The sequence below is a fragment of the Myotis yumanensis genome, unplaced genomic scaffold (assembly GCF_028538775.1).
Source record: "Myotis yumanensis isolate MYYU_CA2020_CCGP unplaced genomic scaffold, mMyoYum1.0.hap1 SCAF_2, whole genome shotgun sequence".
Classification (NCBI taxonomy): domain Eukaryota; kingdom Metazoa; phylum Chordata; class Mammalia; order Chiroptera; family Vespertilionidae; genus Myotis; species Myotis yumanensis.
Genome location: NW_027223753.1, coordinates 151,071,660 through 151,095,320, shown reverse-complemented (window position 1 = coordinate 151,095,320; position 23,661 = coordinate 151,071,660). Strand labels below are relative to the sequence as shown.

At 41.2% G+C, this 23,661-nt stretch overlaps 1 protein-coding gene across 2 annotated transcripts in view; it reads left to right on the top strand.

The window, feature by feature from the left end:
- Positions 1-16,315, top strand: part of CD200R1 (CD200 receptor 1) — a 43,359-nt gene extending 27,044 nt beyond the window's left edge. For both annotated transcript variants that reach the window (XM_070403556.1, XM_070403555.1), the window contains 5 exons: positions 6,677-6,994; positions 7,112-7,360; positions 11,421-11,523; positions 12,048-12,093; positions 13,053-16,315. In XM_070403556.1, the coding sequence (XP_070259657.1) occupies positions 6,677-6,994; positions 7,112-7,360; positions 11,421-11,523; positions 12,048-12,093; positions 13,053-13,178 (842 nt within the window). In that variant the 3' untranslated portion in view covers positions 13,179-16,315. The remainder of the gene's footprint in view (positions 1-6,676; positions 6,995-7,111; positions 7,361-11,420; positions 11,524-12,047; positions 12,094-13,052) is intronic.
- Positions 16,316-23,661: the final 7,346 nt, after the last annotated feature.

Sequence of the window (23,661 nt, the reverse complement as noted above, 5' to 3'; positions counted from 1 at the left end):
GCACAGAGCAGGGCCAATCAGGGGGTTGGGGCGCTGCCCTCTATCACCCACAGAGCAGGGCCCATCAGGGGGTTGGGGCGCCACCACTGTCACACTCAGGGCAGGGCCGATGGGGAGGTTATGGCTCCACCCCATCACACACAGAGCAGGGCCCGTGGTGGGGGGGGATTGGGGCCCACCCCCTGTCACACACAGAGCAGGGCCGATCAGGGGGTTGGGACGCCACACCCTGTCACACACAGAGCCGCAGGGCGATCAGGGGGTTTGGGCGCTGCACCCTGTCATGCTGATCTGGTGCCAGGAGGCCTCACGGCTCCGCTGATCCCAGTGCTGGGAGGCATATTACCCTTTTGCTATATAGGATAGAGGCCTGGGGGCCGGCTGGTTTGCCCTGAAGGGTGTCCTGGATCAGGGTGGGGGTCCCCACTGGGGTGCCTGGCCAGCCTGGATGAGGGGATGATGGCTGTTTGCAGCTGGTCACACACCCTTCAGGGTGGGCGTCCCCACTGGGGTGCCTGGCCAGCCTGGATGAGGGGATGATGGCTGTTTGCAGCTGGTCACACACCCTTCAGGGTGGGGGTCCCCACTGGGGTGCCTGGCCAGAATGGGTGAGGGGCTGAGGGCTGCTTTCAGGCTGACTGAAGCTCCCAACCGCTCCTTTTTTTTTTTTTTTTTCTTCTGGGCCAGTTTTAGCTCTGGCTCTAGCTCTGAGGCTTCCACTGCTGGTTTGTTTGCGTTCTATAATCGAAACAATGTATAACTTCAGCTCTGAGATCCCAGCTGGCTATATTTGTTAGAATGTTTCAAACTGCCAGCTCAGAGGCCGGCAAGTCAGGCGGGGAACGTTGGAGTCTGCAGTCACTGGAGCAAGCAAGCCTCATGTTCGCTTCCAGCTGCCTCGCTGCCGGCTGCCATCTTGGCTGACAGTTAATTTGCATAAGGATATGCTGATAGCCAATGGGAAGGGTAGCGGTCATACGCCAATTACCATTTTTCTCTTTTATTAGTGTAGATGTAACTGGTTGCAATGTAGGGTATGAATTGAAGACAGGAGAGTTTTGAGACAGAGATAGAATTAGGAGGCTTTTGCAGTATCTGGATGAATGGTGATGGGGACTTAAGCTAGAGGATGGTAGCTGGGTGAGACTGGGAGATATTTATGAACAAAGGATTCAGAAAAGATGAGATATGACTGCTGGTTCTGGAATAAAGATGAGAATCTACCCCCTATCTCCTCAATGAGGTAGAAGGTGAAATCACCTAACTCAGTGGTCAGCAAACTGCGGCTCTTGAGTCACATGCAGCTCTTTGGCCCCTTGAGTGTGGCTCTCCCACAAAATACTGACTTCTGCGCATGGGCCACGAAGTTTCAATCGCACTGTACATGCGCGCCTGCATGTGGTATTTTGTGGCAGAGCTACACTCAGGGGGCCAAAGAGCCGCATGTGGCTCGTGAGCCACAGTTTGCTGACCACTGAACTGTCCTAGCTGATCACAGCAGTGAATGGAGAACAGTAGTGTTAGGTGCCAAACCCACTGAGTGTGAGGGAGTGAATGGCTATTATAAATTATCACTACAGGCATTGAAAAGAAAAAGGAGGGAGGAGAAAGAATAAAATGATAGCAACATAAAATGATAGCAATTCCATTAGAACTATCATTATAAAGGAGAAGGGTAATTGACTGTAAGTTATATAATGGAGGAAGGTGAAAGAACATAGAATATTCACCATGCTTAGATTTCTCACCATTTGAGTTAATACTCTGAATACTTGGCCCTGCTAAAATTCATATGTTTATATGATTACCTAGTACTTTCTTTGAAAAAATAGAGTCATATCTTGAGGCTAAATATTAGGCAAAAACATTAGGCCTTATAGTGTTTACAAACTAAAGTTCAAGCTTCTGAGAAATTAAGAGAGCCTTCTAACTTGCCTCCTCACCAGTCTCTTTTCTTTCTAGTTTTATCTTCAGCATCTTTCCCTTGTGCACATGTAACTTACCCACATCTAACTCTAGTGGCTCCCAACAAGCCAAGTGTTAGGTAAGAAACATTGTACATTGTGGTGTTTCAGATAATCAGATTTGGGACTGAAATAAATGTCTTTTTAAATTTAATATTTAACTGCCTCTCAGATCAGCTTTAAAGTCCTCATCTAGTTAAGTGATCTTTATTTGGCTGTGAAATTCAAAGGCTTGAGTACTTCACAGAAAAGGCAGGTGACACCAACAGAGGAGAGAGATTAATGCAGAGTTTAGCAAAAGCAAGCTTCATTCACATAAAAATTTTGCCCCACGACATAGCTCATGTTAAAGTGATGAAATTCCTGACACTTTTGTTATAGGTGAGCTGTAACAGGTACACCAAGTCACCTCTCAGCAAACCCCTACCAGTCATGGACACATCATGTCAATTTATGGGAAAAATGTGAGCTTCCTTGTTGGAAAATACTTGCAGGTCTCAGCACTTAATTTTTACTTTAAAAAATGAACAAAAGGAGTCAATTTCTATATTTAATCCTCATAATTAGAGTGATTATATGGCAACAAAATCCGTGAAAAAAGTTTGTAGTTGATCTCTTTGGGAGTATGTCCAATTAGAAGTAAGGAAGGATGAAAGGAAAGAAGGAAAGAAGGAAGGAAGGGAGGGAGGAAGGAAGGGAGGAAAGAAGGGATGAAGGAAGGAAAGGAGGAAGGAAGGAAGGAAGGGAGGGAGGAAGGATGGAAAGAAAGAAGGAAGGAAGGGTCTTTTGAATTTGCTGACTTTCTGATTCTGAAAAAAAAACTTTACAAATTTCTAGCTTGCTCAACTTGAATGCCATCCTAGTTATTTTTTATAACACTTTCCATATTTATTTTTGTCTGAAGTGTCACCTTTGGGGATAGGCATTTATATTTAATATTACTGATTTATTCTCTCTCATCAAAACTTAGAAGGACATAACCACATCACTAATTATTCCATTTTCTACCCCAAGAAGCATGAGGTATAACATAAATATGATAGACTCAAACCAAAAGATTCATTGTCTTTGTCTTTTATTTTTTTAAAAATATATTTTATTTATTTTTTTACAGAGAAGAAGGGAGAGGGATAGAGAGAGTTAGAAACATCAATGAGAGAGAAACATCGATCAGCTGCCTCCTGTACAACCCCTACTGGGGATGTGCCCGCAACCAAGGTACACGCCCTTGACTGGAATCGAACCTGGGACCCTTCAGTCCACAGCCTGACACTCTATCCACTGAGCCAAACCAGCTAGGGCATTGTCTTTGTCTTTTAGTTGAGAATTGCATTTTCTTGTGTGTTTTTTCATAGATATTGAAACCCCTAAATTAATTTCAAAATACTTAAAAATTTTTTCACACATGTAATAGATACTGTTTTTTAAATTAAATCTTTATTGTTCAGATTATTGCAGTTGTTCCTCTCCCCCCCCCATAGCTCCCCTCCACCCAGTTCCCACCCCACCCTCCACCCTCACCCCCCCGCCACTGTCCTCATCCATAGGTGCACGATTTTTGTCCAGTCTCTTCCAGCATCCCGCACACCCCTTTCCCCCCCAAGAATAGTCAATCCACTCCCTTTCTATGCCCCTGATTCTATTATAATTGTTATGCCCAGATTTCAGGATCCCCAAGAAACCACACCAGGGAGCCAGCCAGGTATGATGCAAAAGCATAAGAGTCTTTATTTGAGCTAGCTCGGCTCCTCCACCTTGCTGACACAGCGGCAGGAAGCAGAGAGAGAGAACTCTGTGTGGAGAGAGGTTTTATAGGGGGGGTTGGAGTAAGGGGAGGAGAAAGGACTGTGGGCCCTGCCGATTGGCCAGGAGCAAGTCGGTGTCTTGTTTCTGGGTGTGGCTAGCAGAGGCTTAGGCTTCCGGGAAGAAGCTCCTTGCTGAGCACATGGCTGCCCCAAAATGGAGGACACAGGGTAAGATGGAGGGCGTAGTCCTCACCCTTTCAATAATCACCAGTTTATTTTGTTCATCAGGTTATTTATTCACTTGATTTTTAGATTCACTTGTTGATAGATGTGTATTTGTTGTTCATAATTTGTATCTTTACCTTTTTCTTCTTCCTCTTCTCAAAGGATACCTTTCAGCATTTCATATAATACTGGTTTGGTGGTGATGAACTCCTTTAGCTTTTCCTTATCTGTGAAGCTCTTTATCTGACCTTCAATTCTGAATGATAGCTTTGCTGGATAAAGTAATCTTGGTTGTAGGTTCTTGGCATTCATCACTTAGAATATTTCTTGCCAATCCCTTCTGGCCTGCAAAGTTTCTGTTGAGAAATCAGCTGACAGTCGTATGGGTACTCCCTTGTAGGTAACTGACTGTCTTTCTCTTGCTGCTGTTAAGATTCTCTCTTTGTCTTTTGCTCTTGGCATTTGAATTATGATGTGTCTTGGTGTGGTCCTCCTTGGATTCCTTTTGTTTGGGGTTCTCTGCACTTCCTGGACTTGTAAGTCTATTTCTTTCACCAGGTAGGGAAAGTTTTCTGTCATTATTTCTTCAAATAGGTTTTCAATATCTTGCTCTCTCTCTCTTCTTCTGGCACCCCTATAATTCGGATGTTGGTATGCTTGAAGCTGTCCCAGAGGCTCCTTACACTATCTTCATATTTTTGGATTCCTTTTTTTAATTTGCTTTTCCGGTTGGGTGTTTTTTGCTTCTTCGTATTTCAAATCTTTGACTTGATTCTTGCGATCCTCTAGTCTGTTGTTGGAACTCTGCATAATAGCCTTTATTTCAGTCAGTGTATGCTTAATTTCTAGTTGGTCCTTTTTTATAATCTCGAGGGTCTCACTAGATTTCTTGAAGGTTTCACTATATTTATCGGCTGTTTCTAGAAAGTTCTTGAAAAACCTTAAAAGTGTGGTTTTGAACTCTATATCCAGTAGTTTGCTTTCCTCCATTTCTGTCATTTGTGTCCTGTTTCTTTGTCTCCGCATTTTTATGCTTCCCTGTGTTGATAGAGTGGCTTTTTGTGCTAGGTGTCCTATAGGGCCCAGTGGCTCAGCCTCCCCAATTACCTGAGGTGGACACTCTTTGTGCACCCCCTTGTGGGCTATGTGCACAGTCTTGTTGTAGTTAAGCCTTGATTGTTGTAGGTATCACTGGGAGGAATTGACCTCCAGGCCAATTGGCTGTGAGAATCAGCTGTGTCTGCAGTGGGAGAACTTCTGTGCTGGAAACACCCCTCCGGGGCAAGACTTGCTTCAGTGGGGCTTTGGTGCTCACTGAGTTTGCCCCCTGAGTGTGTCCTTTATGGATCCGAGGAGCTGCAATCTGGATGGTCCCACTTTGACCACCGAGCACACTGGCTCCTGGATCTCTAAGAAGGTGCTAATCTAGCCTCTGCCTGAGGCTACCCAGCAGGAGCTCAGCTGTGAAGCAATGCAAGTTGCTGTGGGGCCTTGGACCAGCTGCAAGTTTTTTAGGTAATTTTCAGATTGCAAAGGGCCAGGCCTTTCATATGCAAAAGCTGGTGCACAGCTTGAGCGGGGTGGGGGTCCCAGGGGATCAACAGGGCGAAGGAAGCAGCTATGGCTGCCCTCAGAGGCCCCGCTTCTCAGTGTCCCAGCAATCGCTGCAAGCACCTCTGAGAGAAAGCTGCCCTCGAGTTCCCACCAATGCCAGACAGTACAGTTTCTTCCTTATGAGTCTGGGTCCCCTGAGACTCGCCCAGAACTGGAGCTCAGAGCTTGAGACTCCCTACCGATTGAAAAAGACAACCGTGTCCTCAGCTGCCAGCCCTCTCCGCATGTGCCTCTGTACCTCTGTACTTTACTTCTGCACCGTAGCTCCTCTGAGTCTCGGTATGCTTTTCTCTTTCCTTCTAATTGTAGAATTTCCACTCAGCCAGCTTTCCTATGATTCTGGATGATGTTCATTCCATCTTTTAGTTGTATTCTTGAAGTGGTTGTGCTAAGCAGCAATCTCCGGTGTTTACCTATGCCGCCATCTTGGTTTTTTTCGTAATAGATACTGTTTACCTAATAACATAATATAGGAGAAAATCAGTTAATCTTTGAAAAAGGTTTAACATGTTATATACATCTTGTGAATGTTTAATTCTTTAAGTTTCATATTTTTGGAATAGGACCACCAGCAAAGTAATGTGCTAGTACAACTTTATGTAATACTAGAGGCCTGGTGCATGAAATTCGTGCACTGGGGGGCGGGGCTGGTGTCCCTCAGCTCAGCCTGCACCCTCTCCAATCTGGGACCCCTTGACGGATGTCCGACTGCCCATTTAGGCCCGATCCCACACGTTTAGGCCCGATCCTAAACAGGCAGTCGGACATCCTTCTCACAATCCAGGACTGCTGGCTCCCAACCTGCCTGCCTGCCTGATTTCCCCTAACCACTTCTTCCTGCCAGCCTGATCGATGCCTAACTGCTCCCCTGCCAGCCCTATTGCCCCCAATTGCCCTCCCCTGCCACCCATCTTGTGTCCACATGGGGGCGGCCATCTTTGACCACATGAGGGCGGCCATGTGTGCTGGAGTGATGGTCAATTTGCATACCGCTCGTGGCTAATTAGCATATCTGGGCTAATTAGCATCTCTCTCTCTTATTATATAGGATGTTGTGGGAAATATAACACATGAAGTTCTTACCAAGATTTTCTTTTTTATTCTTTGTGTATCTGTGTGTGAGTGCAGTTGATATTTCCCTGCCTGTACTGGTGGATACAAAGGCTGTGCTCTCTTGCCCTCCTATCCTGTCAACAAATGTGCTTATAACAACATGGGAAATATTCGTCGGAGACAAGCCTCCCTGTATCAGAACCCACAGGAGAGACCCAAACAAGATCTCAAAAATAAACTGCACTGACGAGAGAATGACCTGGCTCTACAGACCTGACCAGATTCCTGCCCTTCAGATTGACCCAGTGGCCATCACTCATGAAGGGTATTACAGGTGTACAGTGGCAACACCTATTGGGAATTTCCATCATGGATATCAACTCCAAGTGTTAGGTAAGGAACATTATACATTGTGGTATTTCAGAAAACCAGATTTTGGACTTAAAGGAATATCTCTCTAAATTCTATGTCTAATGTGTTAGGACTATAACATTTTCTTCATCTCTGCAGTGGCCCCTGAAGTGACTCTGTTTCAAAGCGAGCATAGAAGTGCGGTGTGTAAGGCAGTTTCAGGGAGGCCGGCTGCCCGGATCTCCTGGACCCCAGAGGGAGATTGTGTCCCTGCGTATGAATATTGGAGCAATGGCACAGTGACTGTCCAGAGCATGTGCCACTGGGCAGATGGCAATGTGTCTATTGTGTCCTGCTCTGTCTTCCATGAGACTGGCAACTGGAGTCGGTCCATAGAGCTGAATCCAGGTAAGTAATTCTAGTTTTGTGTTTGATTTTCCATTCTTTCAGAGGAGTTGTGGTAAGAAGGAAAAAGGAGTTTGTAGAGAATTTCTCTCAAGGACGTTCTCTCCACCTTCTGTGTTATCTCCTCTTACACCAAGTAAGCGGGATATCTAGAAGAATAATACAGAAATTTGTAGTAAGGAGCCATATTTTAAAAGAAAGATATTTTTTAATCATTAAAATAAAAAGTATTTAATGTTCACTTCTATCTAGTAGTAAATTGGCTTGAGTAGTGTACTTTTAAATGAATATCTATAGTAGAGGGGTAAATAATAATCTTAAACAATAAACAAAAGCTTATACTTTTACTAGAAAGATAAAATCACCCATAACTTTTCTTCACAAAATTTTAGTGTGGTAGAATTTTCTTCTCTAGGCTCTTTCTAGAATTTCTTAATTATATTATTGCAACATCTATGGCTCTCCACTTTTACCTCTCCATCCTCGGTTACATAGAAGCAAATACATTCAAATCTTTAGGTGTTTTTTTTCCCCTGTGGTAAATAGCTTAATTTTTCTAAATAATATGCCCATACTGATATTTCTTAAAATATCAACTTTAGACATTATGTGACCACTTTCTTTTATGGTTAATGAGGATTTCACTTTACCTTCCTTCCTTTTCTTTTATAATAATATATTGCAATTTTGGTTAAAGTAAATAGCCATTTGGTTAAAGTAAATAGCCATTATTCTGAATATGTAACTTTGTTAAGTGCTAAATCAAGAAATAAGCTCAGACTTCCTTTTTTTGATTTATTATGTAGTCCATCAGTCCCATTTTTTCTTGAGACATCCCTTGAGGCTTTACATGCTGTTGCTCTAATTTGGCCTGATTGGCTGCTAGACCTGCTGCACAGCTATTGTCCTGGACGTTCTCTTTCCCTGGATCCTCTGCTGGATCCGTATCTATTTAACCTGAGTTCCTTCTCCCTTCCAGACATTTGCTAGTTTCAATCTCTTTCTTTCACACGTGAGGCATTCCTTGACTCTTTGGTAATCCTTCACTGTCCATTCATTTCAATGCCTGCATTCAAAAGTGAGCTGATTGGAAGCTCTGCTCTCTGTGGTTGAGCTTGTCAAATAGCTCATTTCAATAGGGTGAAAAGGTGGTAAATGAATTTGTTTTTTTAAAAATTAGGGATTCCTTACTTATCTGAAGGTCTTTTCTCTGAGACTGTTCAGGTTCTGCAGAAAATAACTCCAGTCTCTTGTTTTAGAGGGATAACCCTGACTGCTATCAGTGTTTTGGGAGCAGGGAAGAAGAGAAGAGGTGTGTGTGTGTGTGTGTGTGTGTGTGTGTGTGTGTGTGTGTGTGTTTGTGTGTGTGTGAGAGACTTCCCTTTAATACCTCTCTGCAGTCTGGCACCTCATCTCCGCCCTCCTTTATGTCTGGATCCTTGACTCTGGAGTCTCACCAGTTCATCTTCTCTGGGTAAAACTTCCTGCTTTTTGCTGGTTGGGGAAGGTGTAGTGACCTGCTACACAGGGTAGGGAGGAGACATGGTAGCTACCTGTTCTCAATGCAGACTTTAAAGAAGCCTCCAACTTTTAGCCCACACTTGCCCAACCCTTTTCTCTATATTTAGTCCTTCCTATTTTAGAATTTTCCTGAAGTTCTATGGGCACTAGGGTTGTTACTTATTTTACTCTGAATTATTTGCCATTCTTCTGTCTACTTTTTAAAAATCTAAAAACAATTTGAAATCTGTCATCTGCTCTTGACTTCATCCATGTTTTCCTTGTCTTTGCAATGTATACTTTAAAAAATTTCTTTACTGTTATTTTCGTAAGTTTTAAGAAGGGAGAAGTGACAAACGCATGCGTTTGAACTGCCACTTCTCAATATCCAATCTTAAAGTGCGATTTGTTTTTTATTTTAAGGAGTTTAGCAGTATTTACTGAGAAGAGTAATTGCACCCTGTTTATGAATGATGTCCAACCCTCCACTAGTACAATATGATGTCGTATTTATAGAATCTCAGAATTGAAGGGGACAGCGAGGCCACTCCCACACTGCGCTGGGAGCTCCTGCATCTTCCCTGCTGGGGACCTTCAGCCTCTCCTGGTCTACTTCCAGTGAAAAGAGGGGGTTTCAAAACAATGTTATTTTAAACTGTAAAACCAAATGTTTCTTTATCTAATGAAATACCAAGAAATCCAGTGTTTAAAAACAAACAGATCTTGTAACATAGAAATCCACTCATGAAACCTATATGTTCATGTTGACCAATGTCACCCCAATCAATTTAATAAATAAAATAAAAACCCCTGACAAACTGTTAAAGGAAGGTAGAGGGACTGGATGTCAGCCTGCTCAGCCTCCACTTCATCTCCCTCTGCTGCTCCCAGCCCATTCACCCAACACCAGGAGCACAGCCTTAAAACCACTGCCTGGCAATTACTTTGTTGACTTGTCCTCTGTCAGACTGAGCAGTACATTGCTGCCAACAGTTAATACGTAATTTAAAGTTGCTGCCCTATGTTCATTTTAACTTCAATGCCCTAGTACAGTGGTTGGCAAACTCATTAGTCAACAGAGCCAAATATCAACAGTACAACGATTGAAATTTCTTTTGAGAGCCAAATTTTTTAAACTTAAACTATGTAGGTAGGTACATTGTTACTAACTTAATTAGGGTACTCCTAAGCTGGTCTTTCCTAAAAACGTCCTCAATCTGATTGAGGTACATTCGCTGAGGTTGACCCCTTCCAACTCTCCCATCCACACTCGTCTTGTCTTGTATACTTGTTTCAGATAGACGAGTGTGAATGGGAGAGTTGGAAGGGTTCAACCTCAGCGAACGTACCTCAAAACAATGTACCTCCCCCCCTCTGCATATCCCGAGGCCTCTCCTGTCGCCCTACAGACCGACCGACTGACCAACAGAACGACCGACACCCCCCACTTCTTCTAATGCCACTTCTTCAAAATAGACTCGCCCAGGCTGAAAACCGACTTCTGCGCATGGGCCACGAAGTTTCAATCGCACTGTACGTGCGCGCCCGCACGTGGTATTTTGTGGAAGAGCCACACTCAAGGGGCCAAAGAGTCTCATGTGGCTCTCGAGCCGGGGTTTGCCAACCACTGCCCTAGTAGAAAGGTGACTTCAAAATTAGGGTTATTTTTCCAACTACCTCCATTACAACTTCCTGCTTATTTCTGAATCTTGGAGATGAGAAACAAGGCTATTATTATAACACAGAGATCAACATTTTATGTTTCTGCTATAGCAATTCACCATTCACAAATCCTTAGGGCAACAAGATCCTGACATAAGATGATGTCTTACTAGAAATCCTAAAGTCTTAATTGATAAAACAACTTTATTATAACAATTATAATGGTTAATGGGTCAGAAGTGTTTAAAATAAAAACACAGAAATGAATTTTATGTACAGTGCAACATCATTGAAATATATATATATATATATATATATATATATATATATATTAGTATAGGAACTTTATTTTAATAAATTTTTATTTTTTAGAGTAGTTTTAGGTTCATAGCAAAATTAAGTAGAAAGTACTGAGTTCCTATATACTTCCTGCCCCAACACATGCACAGCATACCCTCTATCTACATTCACACACTGCAGTGGTACATTTGTTATAAAAAATGAAGCTACAGTAACACATCATTGTCATCCAAAGTCTGTAGTTTACATTAGGGTTTAGTCTAGGTGTACATTCGATGAGTTTTAACAAATGTATGAATGACATGTATTCACCATTGTAGTACCATACAGAGCAGTTTCACTGCCCCAACAATCCTTTATGATCCACCTATTCAGTTCCTTCTTCACCCTAACCTCTAGCAACCGCTGACCTTTTTACTGTCTCCATAGTTTTGTCTTTTCCAGATATAGTTGGAATCATGTCAGAGTGGACTCTTCAGGTTGGCTTCTTGCACTTAGGAATATGCAGTTAAGATTCCGTCATGTCTTTTCATGCCTTAATAGCTCATTTTTTAAATGCTGAATAATATTACAGCATGTATTTTTGTGTCTATACATACAGGTGCCAAAACATCAAAAACCTTAATTATTCTATATAGCATCCTTCCTATTATTATCGTGGTTATCATGGGATTCGTTTGGCTTTTGAAAATCATTGGCTGCAGGTATTGACTGATTTTTTTTCTTCTTCAGTTTTATTGGGCTAGCAGGGGGTCAGGAGTAGGATAAAATTAAGATGTTAACATCATTTCTCCCGTATTATGAACGTGTTAGACTTGGACTGTTCTGAATGATGAGAGGGATTTGTTGGTTTACCTAGGCATGCAAGCATAGTGAAGTAGGCCTTGTGAGGCAGGATTTTGGGAGAGATTGTGCATGCTAATATACTACTTGGGAAAGGAATGACCATAATTCATTTCATGTACCCAAGAGGAGGTGTCACATATCTTTTATTACAGCAAACTCCTGTTGCATAATTTCACTCCCTTTCCCTAAATCCAGAATTATCTTGCTTGGGTGTATTTACTATAAGCAGTATTATTCTTCACTCATTTCTGAATGTTCATTTCTGATTTAGTATGGCTTCTATCAAAATGAACCATAATTGTCAATAGTATACTATTTTGTGTTTTCATTTTCAATCTAAATGATAATATTTATTGCAATTTACTCCAACTTATTTTTACAGAAAATATAAATTGAAGAAAACAGAACCTACTCCAGGTGTTGAGGAGGTAAGATAAGATCTAATCGAATATTTGCAAATTTTAAGGCTTGTAGTTTGAAAATATATCCACATAATTTTTAATTTGCATCAATATTAGTGTTTTAGTTGAAAAGCAAAAATTCTAATTTTATAATGCTAATAGTGAAGTGTACTTACTTTGTTAATTATTTACCAATTACTATTTATATACCACCCTAAATCCATATTTTCATTTCATAAATTGAATCTTACAAAACACATAATGCTTGCTTCATTCAGACTGATATCTGTGGAGAAACTGAATTGGCGTTTCCTTCCAGTGAAACCATCTCTAATTCTTGTCTTCCCTTTTTTAATACCGTCATCATTTCACTCTAGCCCAAGCTTAAAACCTATCCTACTTCTTAATCTCTTTTTGTTTGTTTGTTTGTTTGTTTTTTAATACTCACCTGAGGATATTTTTCCATTGATTTTTTAGGGAGAGTGAAAGAGAGGGAAAGACACAGAGAAACATCGATGTGAGAGAAACACATCAATTGGTTGCCTCCTGCAGGAGCCTGACCAGGGCCTGGGGTGGGGAGGAGCCTACACCCAAGGTACAAGCCCTTGATTGGGATCAAACTTGGGATCCTTCGGTCCATAGGCCAATACTCTATCCATTGAGCCAAACTGGCTAGGGTTCCTTAATCTCTTATAACCAGTAATTTACTAAGTCCTTGATGCTCTGCTATGAAATACTTCTCATATCACTTCCGTTTCTCCATTCCTACTTTCATTCAACCTTTATCATCTGACACCAAGATTTATGTAATAAATAAATATTTTTAATAAAAATTTTAAAAAGTCTTGTTCTATGGTCATATAAGCCCAGAGATACAAATATAAACCCTATTGGTTGATAATAAAGCTATGGGCACCTATTACAAAAACATAGGTCATTATTATTTTTGTTTTTTTTAATTGATTTTGATTTTAATATTTTCTTAGGATGAAATGCAGCCTTATGCCAGCTATACAGAGAAGAACAATCCACTCTATGATACTACAAACAGGGTGAAGACATCTCAGGTGTTACAAAACGAAGTTGATGGGATGAATATCCATACTTTATAAATTACTGGAATCTAAGACCAGGAGAAATGAATTGAGATACAATGCAGTCACTGTTTTGGTTTTCTTAGAGTTGTAGAAAGGAAAACCTGTTTTGAAATTAGATTTTCAAATATTCTTAGAAGATAGAGATGTTCTAAAGGATTTGCATTTATATCCTTATACAATTGAAATTTTAGAATCTCAGTTGCTAATAGCTAGTTCTCTGAAGAACTGATATTATTACAAAGAAAGCACATGCTTATGATTAAATATTCAAATTGTTCAGTACAGTAGGTAATGAAAACTGGTTCCCTCAATAAATAATTCTGCAGAAGGAACATTCATGAACAGGTTTTATGCATTCTTTCAGAAAATTTCTGTGTGCCTATGATATATTTATATACCCATGGTATAAGTGAATATTATATGTCTATTTACATATACATACATATATTCTTGATGATACACAAATGAGAAAATGATACAATGCTGTTCTGTACTTATAGAAAGCTAATAATATAATATGTCTTGGTAAATCTTTTATCTTTTATCCACACAAGCAGAGCTACCTCATTCTTCTTAATGTTAGATAACATTTCATTGTATGATTGTGTTGTAATTTAACTAACCACAACTCTTGTGATGGACAGTTAGATTGTTTTAAGTTTTGTTTATTTGTTTGTTTTGCTATGATAAACAATACCATACAGAATGTTTCTTCTGGATATGTCTTTGTAGTTGAGTATATTTATAGAGTAATTTCCTTGAGTGAAATTTCCAGGTCAAAGGGTTTGTGCATTTTTAATATTGATTGATATGTCAAATTAAATCTATTTACATTCCCTCTAACTGTATTTGAATGTGCCTTTTCCCATACTGTTATTTTAATATCTACAAATTCCCACTTTTTATTGTTAATCAACAAGTTAGCTAATCTGATGCAAAATTATAATAAGAACTAGAGGCCGGGTGCACAAAAATTTGTGCACTCGGATGGGGGGCGTCCCTCAGCCCGGCCTGTGCCCCCTCGCAGTCTGGGACCCCCTCGGGGGATGACCACCTGCTGCCTTAGGTCCGCTCCCCAGGGGATTGTGCCTAAGCTGGCAGTCAGACATCCCTCTGGCAGCCCGGGAGCCCTCGGGGGATGTCCACTTGCCAGCGGGGAGCAGCCCTAAGCTGCAGTTGGACATTCTTAGCGCTGCTGAGGAGGCGGGAGAGGCTCCCACCACTACCACTGTATTGGCAGCCGTCAGCCTGGCTTGTGGCTGAGCAGAGCTCCCCCTGTGGGAGCGCACTGACCACCAGGGGCAGCTCCTGCATTGAGCATCTTCCCCCTGGTGGTCAGTGTGTGTCATAGTGACCAGTCATTCCCAGTTGTTCTGCTGTTAGGGTCAATTTGCATATTACCCTTTTATTATATAGGATAGAGGTCTGGTGCATGGGTGGGGGCTGGATGGTTTGCCTGGTCAGCCTGGGTGAGGGGATGAGGGCCATTTTCAGGCTGGCCACACCCCCTTCAGGGTGGAGGTCCCCACTGGGGTGCCTGGCCAGCCTGGGTGAGGGGCTGATGGCTACTGGAAGGCTGGCCAAGCCCCCCAGTGGGGACCCTCACCCCATGAGGGTGTGGCCATCCTGGGTGAGGGGCTGATTGCTGTTTGCAGGCTGGCCACAGCCCCCAGCTACCCAAGCTCCCAGTGGAGGCTGGCTGGAAGGAGGTATCTGGGATTTATTTAACTTCTATAATTAAAACTTTGTTGCCTTGATCCCACTCAAAGCCTGGGTTGGCCCTGGCAACCCATGTTTCCAGCCCCTCCTTGAGTGGAGGCCACAGGGGCCTGAAGCAGGTATCTGGGATTTATTTATCTTCTATAATTGAAACTTTGTAGCCTTAAGCGGAGGCCACAGCCAGCCAGGGCAGGCAGGAAGCTTGGCTTCCTCCATTGCTGTGGCAACCAAGCCTCCTGCTTGCTCCTGCTCCGTGGCTGCTGGCCGCCATCTTGGTTGGGTTAATTTGCATATAGTCGCTCTGATTGACTGGTGGGCATGGCTTAGGGCATAGCCGAGGTGGGGTCAATTTGCATGTTTCTCTTTTATTAGATTATATCCTATATAATAAAAGGGTAATATGCAAATAGACCAAACAGCAGAGCAATTGAACAACCAATCAAAGCGTTATATATATATATAGTAATATGTAAATGAGGTCAGGACTCCATAATGGTCACGACCAGCTCAGGAGGAGGGGCCAGGTGCAGCCCCAAGCCTGAGAGAACAATATGTAGGCATGGCCCAGAGCCTGAGAGATCAACACAGAGGGGGTGCCTGCTCTGAGCCTCCATGGTGCAGCTGGGGGCAGGCCCCCAGCAGACACACACACATCCACACACACAGGGGGCGCCTGCTCCGAGTCTCCATGGCCAGACTGCAGCTGTCAGTAGGACCTCCCCTGAGGGCTCCCGGACTGTACAGGGGACAGGCTGGGCTGAGGGACTCCCACCCCCCAGTGCATGAATTTTATGCACCAGGCCTCTAGTATTATTTAATAAACCAGATTTATATCTATCATGTTTATGAGAGAGAGAAAGAGAATGAGAATACAGTGGGGCCTTGACTTACAAGTTTAATTCATTCCGAGACCGAGCTCGTTAAGAAGCTCGTTAAGGAGCTCGTTAACTCAAATTACTCTGTCAACTCAAAGCAGAAAATCAGCAGAGAGACAGCTGGTATCTCAAAAAACTCATTAGTCGGGACACTCGTAAGTCAAGGCCCCACTGTATGTATAAGGACTTTGGCTCATTATATCTCTATGAAGATATTGATGTCTAATATCTAATGCTTAAGAATCTTGAAGATAAACTGGAAATGTGTACTTTATAACATATATCCTATTGTGATGTATTTATCAAATAGCAAATGTTTATTGACTATGTAAGTGGCTAAATAAGCATACAGAGGACTTGGAAATCTATAAAATAGGTTCTATATGCTAAGAGGATGGCCCTGGGGTGATATGACCCTCCCCTCCATTTTCTGTGGAATAAAATGTCAGTACTATATATACTAATCATTTTAAATATTATTAAAATATGTTTTATTTATGAAAAACTAAGTCTGTTTCTCCACAGCAGGAAAAACATTAAAATTTTTCAGCATGGTAGACATGAAAACAAAATCCATTCATTCTTCAATTGTGCATTTGAAACATTTTGTTATTTTGTCTTATTAAGATGCTTTCCTCCCTCCAGACATTTTGGTTACTCTAGGCTTTATCCTTAAAAGAATTTTTAATCTATTTGTAAAAAAACTTATATAATAGCACTTGGCACATGATATTTGACCAAGCCATTTTGATACCGTTTTGAGTTAGCCCAAAACCCCAATTCATTAAGTTTCCCATATACATATTACCAAGCAGTGTAAACAATAGCTACCATAACCTGGTCTTGACCTTTTCTTGATTCTTCAATCATCTCTAGTTGGAATGAGGCCCACAGCTAGTTAGGTTAAAAAAATATCTGTTTAAATATTACTGAAAAACAAAACTGTGTTTACATCTTAACTTTATAATGTCAAAATAGCCATGTCAAATGACACTATAGAAAAGACTTCAAGGTTTTTAAATGCTTTTTTAATTCTTTATTGATTAAGGTATTACATTATGTGTCCTTATTCCCCATTGCCCTCTCAACCCCCTAGTGTCTGTGTTCATTGCTTATGCTTATATGCATGCATAAAAGTTCTTTGGTTGATCTCTCCCCCTCCCCACCACCTTCCCCTGCCTTCCCTCTGAGGTTTGATGGTCTGATCGATGCTTCTCTGATTCTGGATCTGTTTTTGTTCATCAGTTTATGTTGTTCATTATATTCCACAAATGAGCGAGATCATGTAATATTTATCTTTCTCTTACTGACTTATTTTGCTAAGCATAATGCTCTCCAGGCCTATCCATGCTGTTGCAAATGGTAGGAGTTCCTTCCTTTTTACAGCAGCATAGTATTCCATTGTGTAGATGTACCACAGTTTTTTAATCCACTCATCTGCTGATAGGCACTTAGGCTGTTTCCAAATCTTAGCTGTTGTAAATTGTGCTGCTATGAACATAGCGGTGCATATATCCTTTCTGATTGGGGTTTCTAGTGTCTTGGGATATATTCTAAATTATATACCACAGGAAAAAATGTATTAAAATCTTCCACTATAGGGCTGCTAAGTGTAGTTGAACATCAGAATCATGTGGGGGGGAAAAATTACAGAAGTCTCCTTTATCCATGGGGACATGTCCTAAGACTCCCAGTAGATCCCTGAAACTTCAGATAGTACTGAATCCCAGATATACTATGTTTTTCCTCTATGCCCATGCATTTTCATGTAAAAGAAGCACTTTATGGCTTCTCTTTGGCATCTCTAAATTTGGAGAATTACTACTCTTGTGCTTTGAGCCCATTATTCAGTAAATTAAGGGTTACTTGAACAAAAGCTCTGTGTTACAAAGGCAGTTGATCTGAAAACCAAGATGGCTATTAAGTGACTAATAGGCAGGTAGCCTATCCAGTCTGGATACACAGGAAGAAGGGATATGCCAAGAGGAATGGAGCAATACAGTTTAAAATTTTATCACTATTCAGAATAGTGTGCAATTTAAAACTTATGAATTGTTTATTTCTGGACTTTTCTATTTAACATTTTTGAACCACAATTGATCATGGGTAACTGAAACCAAGGAAAGCAAAACCTTGGATAAGGGGGACTACTGTATATAGACTCCACGAATCTACGTTAGACCAACTGAATCAGAAAAATCTACAGATTGGACAGGTGTATCATTTAGATCCTCAGTCAGCATAGGCTAAATTGAGTTAGGAGTGATAAAGATTAATTGTGGGAGGGAGGTTACATTTATTAGAGATTAAAGGGGCAGAATGTAGGCTATGGGTGGAAAAGCCTCGACCATGAAGCTGATCTGAATGACACCCCGAAAGGGAAAGAGGGGAGGAAGCAGGATAGAAGAAGGAGAGCCTAAGATCACTATATAGACTGTCAAAGTCTTGGCCAAACCAACGACAAACCCTGGAGCAAAGATTGCTTCTAAGAAGAGTCTTTCACGAGCAGAAATGGCCAAGTCCTGATACTTCATCAAGCTTAGTCATTGGCTGGGAAGAGGTTGACCTCAACTCAAAAGCTGAAACGTATCCTGAAGGTGTTAACAACTTGAGACCATCAGCTAATTACACTCCTTGCAGCCAAAGGGTTAGTTATTTTTTCTCACCACCTTGGCTGCCAGCCCATCCTTTCACTGGTTAGTATTTGCCTGGTATGTCTTTATCTGTCTCTTTATTTCCAACTTTTATGTGACATTTTATTTCAGGCACCTTTACTATACCTTTTATAAATATAGGTAGCCAATTTTTATTAGCTATTTGAGAATTTTAACTTTTTAAAAAATATATATTTTATTGATATTTTACAGAGAGGAAGGGAGAGGGATAGAGAGTTAGAAACATCGATGAGAGAGAAACATCGATCAGCTGCCTCCTGCACACTCCCCACTGGGGATGTTCCTGCAACCAAGGTACATGCCCTTGACCGGAATCAAACCCGGGACCCTTGAGTCCGCAGGTCGATGCTTTATCCACTGAGCCAAACTGGTTAGGGCGAGAATTTTAACTTTTAATAAAAAGAATTTAAGCCATGAACATTTGCTGTGATTACTTACATATTAGTTATATTTCTACAATCTTATTTTATATGTCTCATTTACTATGTTTTCTACCCCCGCCATGTTTTATTATTTTATTTTATTCTGCTTTGCTGGAATGGTTAATTTCTTTTCTTTCTTTCGCCTCCAGTAGTTTACAAATTATCCATTGTAACACACATATATTAATGACTATGCCTCATTTATGAACACATAAAAACAGCTTTGTTATGACATAATTGATACATTTAAGATACACAACTTGTTAAATTTTGCAAAAATTCAAAGTGTACAATTTGTTGTTTGACATAGTTTTACACCTGTGAAACATCAACCCAGTCAAGATAATGAACTTAGTCATCACCCCCAAAAAGTTTTCTTATGTTTCTTTGTAATCCTACCCCCAAATGCTGGCAGGATGTGAACATGTGAGGGTGAATGTACAGGCAGGTGAGGCAGAGGCATGTGCAGAGGGGGTGATGCTAGGTCGGAGGTGCCTGAGAAATGCCAGGTCAACATTTAGATCAGGAACAGCTGGCATATTTTTTGGTGCCTGTTCCTCTCCCCATCTGAGCAAAACAGAAGTCCAGGGCTTGTGTATTGGATGTACTTGACGGATTGAAGTAAAAATTTCCCTTTGCTTTAATTCCTACTTCCAGACTGACCACTAACCCCAGCCCAAGCATACTTGGAAGGGGGTCATATGAGTGAAGAACTAATTGTATTATGGTCTTTTTGAGTGCTTTAAACTCTTAAACACTTTCTATGTTGGTGTTTTCTGTATCACAATGCATACTTCTGGAGGGAGAGATCATGTCTGGCTTCTCTCATAAACCACACAACAAATCATGAAACAAATATACATAGACACACACACACACACACACACACACACACACAAAATATAATACAAGGGAAGTGAAACTACCCATGAAAAGATTTTGGTGTCTATCCTGGTTCTACAGCTCTGTCATTAACTGTCTTAGGATAAGGTACTTAACTTCTCTGATTCTCCACTTCATTATTTACAAAAATGAATGTAATTTATATGCCTCATCAGAATTGTTTTGACACTGTCTGGCATATAGCTCAATAGATTACAATAGGATCTGAATATTGAGTCAAATGTACATGCTTCTCTGGAAAAAAATAAATGTATAAAAACACAAACCAGAAAGTTCAGTCATTATCAACTCAACTCTCCAAACAGGAAATGCTTCTTCTTAAATTACTAATGACCAAAAGGTAATAAAGTGCAGGAAGAGAGAAGGCGACTTCTCATCAATGCTTACGGGGCAGAGCAGGAGAAGTAAAAGGGCACGGGTAGGTATATGGGCTGGTGGAAGTAAAACACCGAGGTTAAGGACAGAAAAATAAATAGAAGGGAACTCCCTTTGGAAGATGCCTTAACTCTTAAGATACATACTGTTCACATTTTTTTTCTCGCTTTCATAGCTGGTAAGTCTGTTGGGAAAGGTGGAGGGAAGAAGGGTGAAAGGTGTTGAGATGAAGTAAAGAAAACCATGATGAGAAAGATGCTTTAGCTAGTTTTCAACCAGAATTTCCCTTGTCTTTAAAATGCTCAATTTTATTCTTCTTTTCTAGTTCCCCTGGCTAACAGTTTTAGAGCAGTCCTTGTACGGGGACCCACATTCTGCATTTCTAACAAGCTTCCAGCTGTTGCTGGTCTGTAGATCACACTTTGAGTAGTAAGGCTTTAGGACAGTGGTTCTCAACCTTGGCTGCACATTAGAATCACCTGGGAATCTTTTTAAAATCCTGATTCCTGGGCCTCATCCTCCGGAAATTCTGTTTCTTTGTTATGGGGTGGGGTCACGACATTAGTGACAAAGAAACAGAATTTCCGGAGAATGAGGCCCAGAAATCAGGATTTTAAAAAGATTCTCAGGTGATTCTAATGTGCAGCCAATGTTGAGAACCACTGCTTTAGGAAGTCCTGTTCTTTAAGGAGAGAGACTTGTAACAATTCTTAGACTATATCTTTGTGTCATTTGCAAAAAAAAAAAAAAAAAAAAAAAAAGAGTCTAAAGACAAATCCACACAATAATGAAAAGGTCCTTAAATGTGGGTTTAGGCCAGTGATGGCGAACCTTTTGAGCTCGACATGTCAGCATTTTGAAAAACCCTAACTTAACTCTGGTGCCGTGTCACATATAGAAAATTTTTGATATTTGCAACCACAGTAAAACAAAGATTTATATTTTTGATATTTATTTTATATATTTAAATGCCATTTAACAAAGAAAAATCAACCAAAAAAAATGAGTTCGCGTGTCACCTCTGACACGCATGTCATAGGTTCGCCATCACTGGTTCAAGCTATTGAGACCACTTCAGGAGGTTTTTTGTCTTTTGTTTTTTTCACTTCACTGTGGAGGCAAAGTGATGTAGAAAAAACATGGTTCTGAATCTTTGCTCTGTCCCTTCAGAGGCAGATTCTTTATCTGTAAAATGGGGATAGCCATTTCTCCCTCCTAGAGCATTAGTTATTATTCAGTCTAGAAGTGCTTTGCACATAGATGTTCAATGGATATTAGTTTTCATACCTCTTTCCTATCTTATTTTTTGAAGAATCTGTTTATCTATCTATCTATCTATCTATCTATCTATCTATCTATCTAAAGAGCCAGGGGCCATCGCAACCAAACCGATGATCGAACAGGCTGAGTGGGGTGACCAGGCCATCAGAGGGGGCAGTGAAGGGCAACCAAACAACTGACCAACAGGCTGCGTGGGGTGACCAGGCCAGCACAGGGGTTAGTGAGGGATGACCAAACGACTGAACAGCAGGCTGTGTGGGGCAACCTGGCCAGAGGGGGGGCGGGGGGGGTGGGGGGGAGTGAGGGGTGACCAGGCTGACCAGAGGGTGCAGTTGGCGGCAACCAGGCAGACAGCGGGGGCAGTGAGGGGTGACCAGGCCTGCAAGGTGGGCGGTAAGGGGTGGCTAGGATGGTGGAGGGGGGGCAGTTAGGGGTCATCAGGCCAGCAGAGGGGGCAGTAAGGAGTGACCATGCTGGTGGGGGGCAGTTGGGGCAACCAGGTTGGAAGGGGGGCAGTTGGGGGCAACCAAGCTGACAGGCAGAGGCAGTTAGGGGTAATCAGGCTGGCAGAGGGGCCAGTAGGGGTGATCAGGCAGGCAGGCAGGTGAGCAGTTATGAGCTAGCGGTCCCGGATTGTGAGAGGGATGTCTGACTGCCAGTTTAGGCCCAATCCTGAGGACACACCTTGGGGGTCCTGGATTGGAGAGGGTGCAGGCTGGGCTGAGGGGACACCCCCCCCCCCCCAATGTACGAATTTCATGCACTGGGCCTCTAGTATATCTTATAATAAATACCATGTCACAAGTAATTGGCAGAAACTTTTTGCCTCCTACTACTTCATAATTAATATGTTAAAATTAATTCATTCTGTTATTTGATGAAGCATAGTCACTTGTTTAAAATTAGGAAACAATTGTGGCAGAATGTGAACCCAGATGATTTGACTTTAGAGCCTATGCATTTTAAATAAAGATGACTATGTATACAAAGACAGAGATTAATAAAATTTCTTGGAGGAAATGCCATGTGGGGAGAGTGAGTGGTGACTAGAGCAGTGTATTAAGGAGCTTCAGGAGCCAGCTAACATAGATGAGTCCAAGTGGGCTTGATGGGGGACTGTGGTTAAGTGAGCAACACTGCACTTAAATGGTGAGAGAATGTGCAAGGCTGATCTAACTTTTCAGGTCCAGCTCATGATTTCCATTAGAAAATTAAGGCCCATTATTGTCAGATCTTTAAGTTTCTCAAAAGAGCTTGACATCAGGTTGTTAAGTAAAATTTTCTCATTTAAAAAAATACTGTGTGAGCTCAAACAAATATAAAGATCTGTAATTCAGATCTGGTCAGTTTTTCCAATCTCTGGATTAGATGTAGAGCTTGAAAAATAAACCAAGGACCAATTTTAAAGAACTTTGTATGCCATTCTAAGGAGTTTGTATTTTGTGAAATAGGCAATAGAAAGACATTAAAGGATCACAAATAAGGGAATGATATGATCAGAAAGAGATTTTATATGGTTTTCATGGTCTAAGATTAAAACAAATTAGTGGCAGTGAGATCAGTTTGGAGGCCATTTTTTATAGTCTAGAATAGAGATAAGGGGTAGACTTGGACATAAATGTAAAATATATAGAAGATATTTTACTTGTGGGATCAACAGGATTTTTGTATCAATTAAATATGGAAGTTAAGTAGGAGTTACTGTTAGTCAATGTGGATGATGATGTCATTGATTTCAGAAGGAGTGCAAGGGAAAAAGTGGAGATGGTTTCTTTGAATTTAATCTGCTTTTGAGATGAGTTGGACAATAAAGGTTTGAAGCAAAGGAAGTGAGAATGGGATTCAGATTTGGGAGTCATAAGTAAGCCAATGGGAGAGAATGCAAATTTTCAAGGCAGGGCATTGCGTTGGATAGAGAAGCAGGCAATGGATGGAATGTAGGGAACATCACATTCTTAAGGGTGTGCCAAAAAAGAGAAACTGATAAAAAGAGACGATGCAATCAAGGTTGAAGAAAACTAATGAAAACCAATAGAACAGTTTGAGGAATGAAGCAGCAAAAGTTTCAAGTTTTTTAAGAAAAATCAGGTAGAATAAGAACTTAAAATATCCTTTGAATTGATAATCAGTGGGTCATTGAGGACTGTCACAAAAGCAATATTAGAGGAGTGGTGGAAACAGTTAGAGGCACTATGTAGGAATGGGGAGGGCTAGATCTTCAAGCAGCTTTTCCTATTTTCTTTTAAAA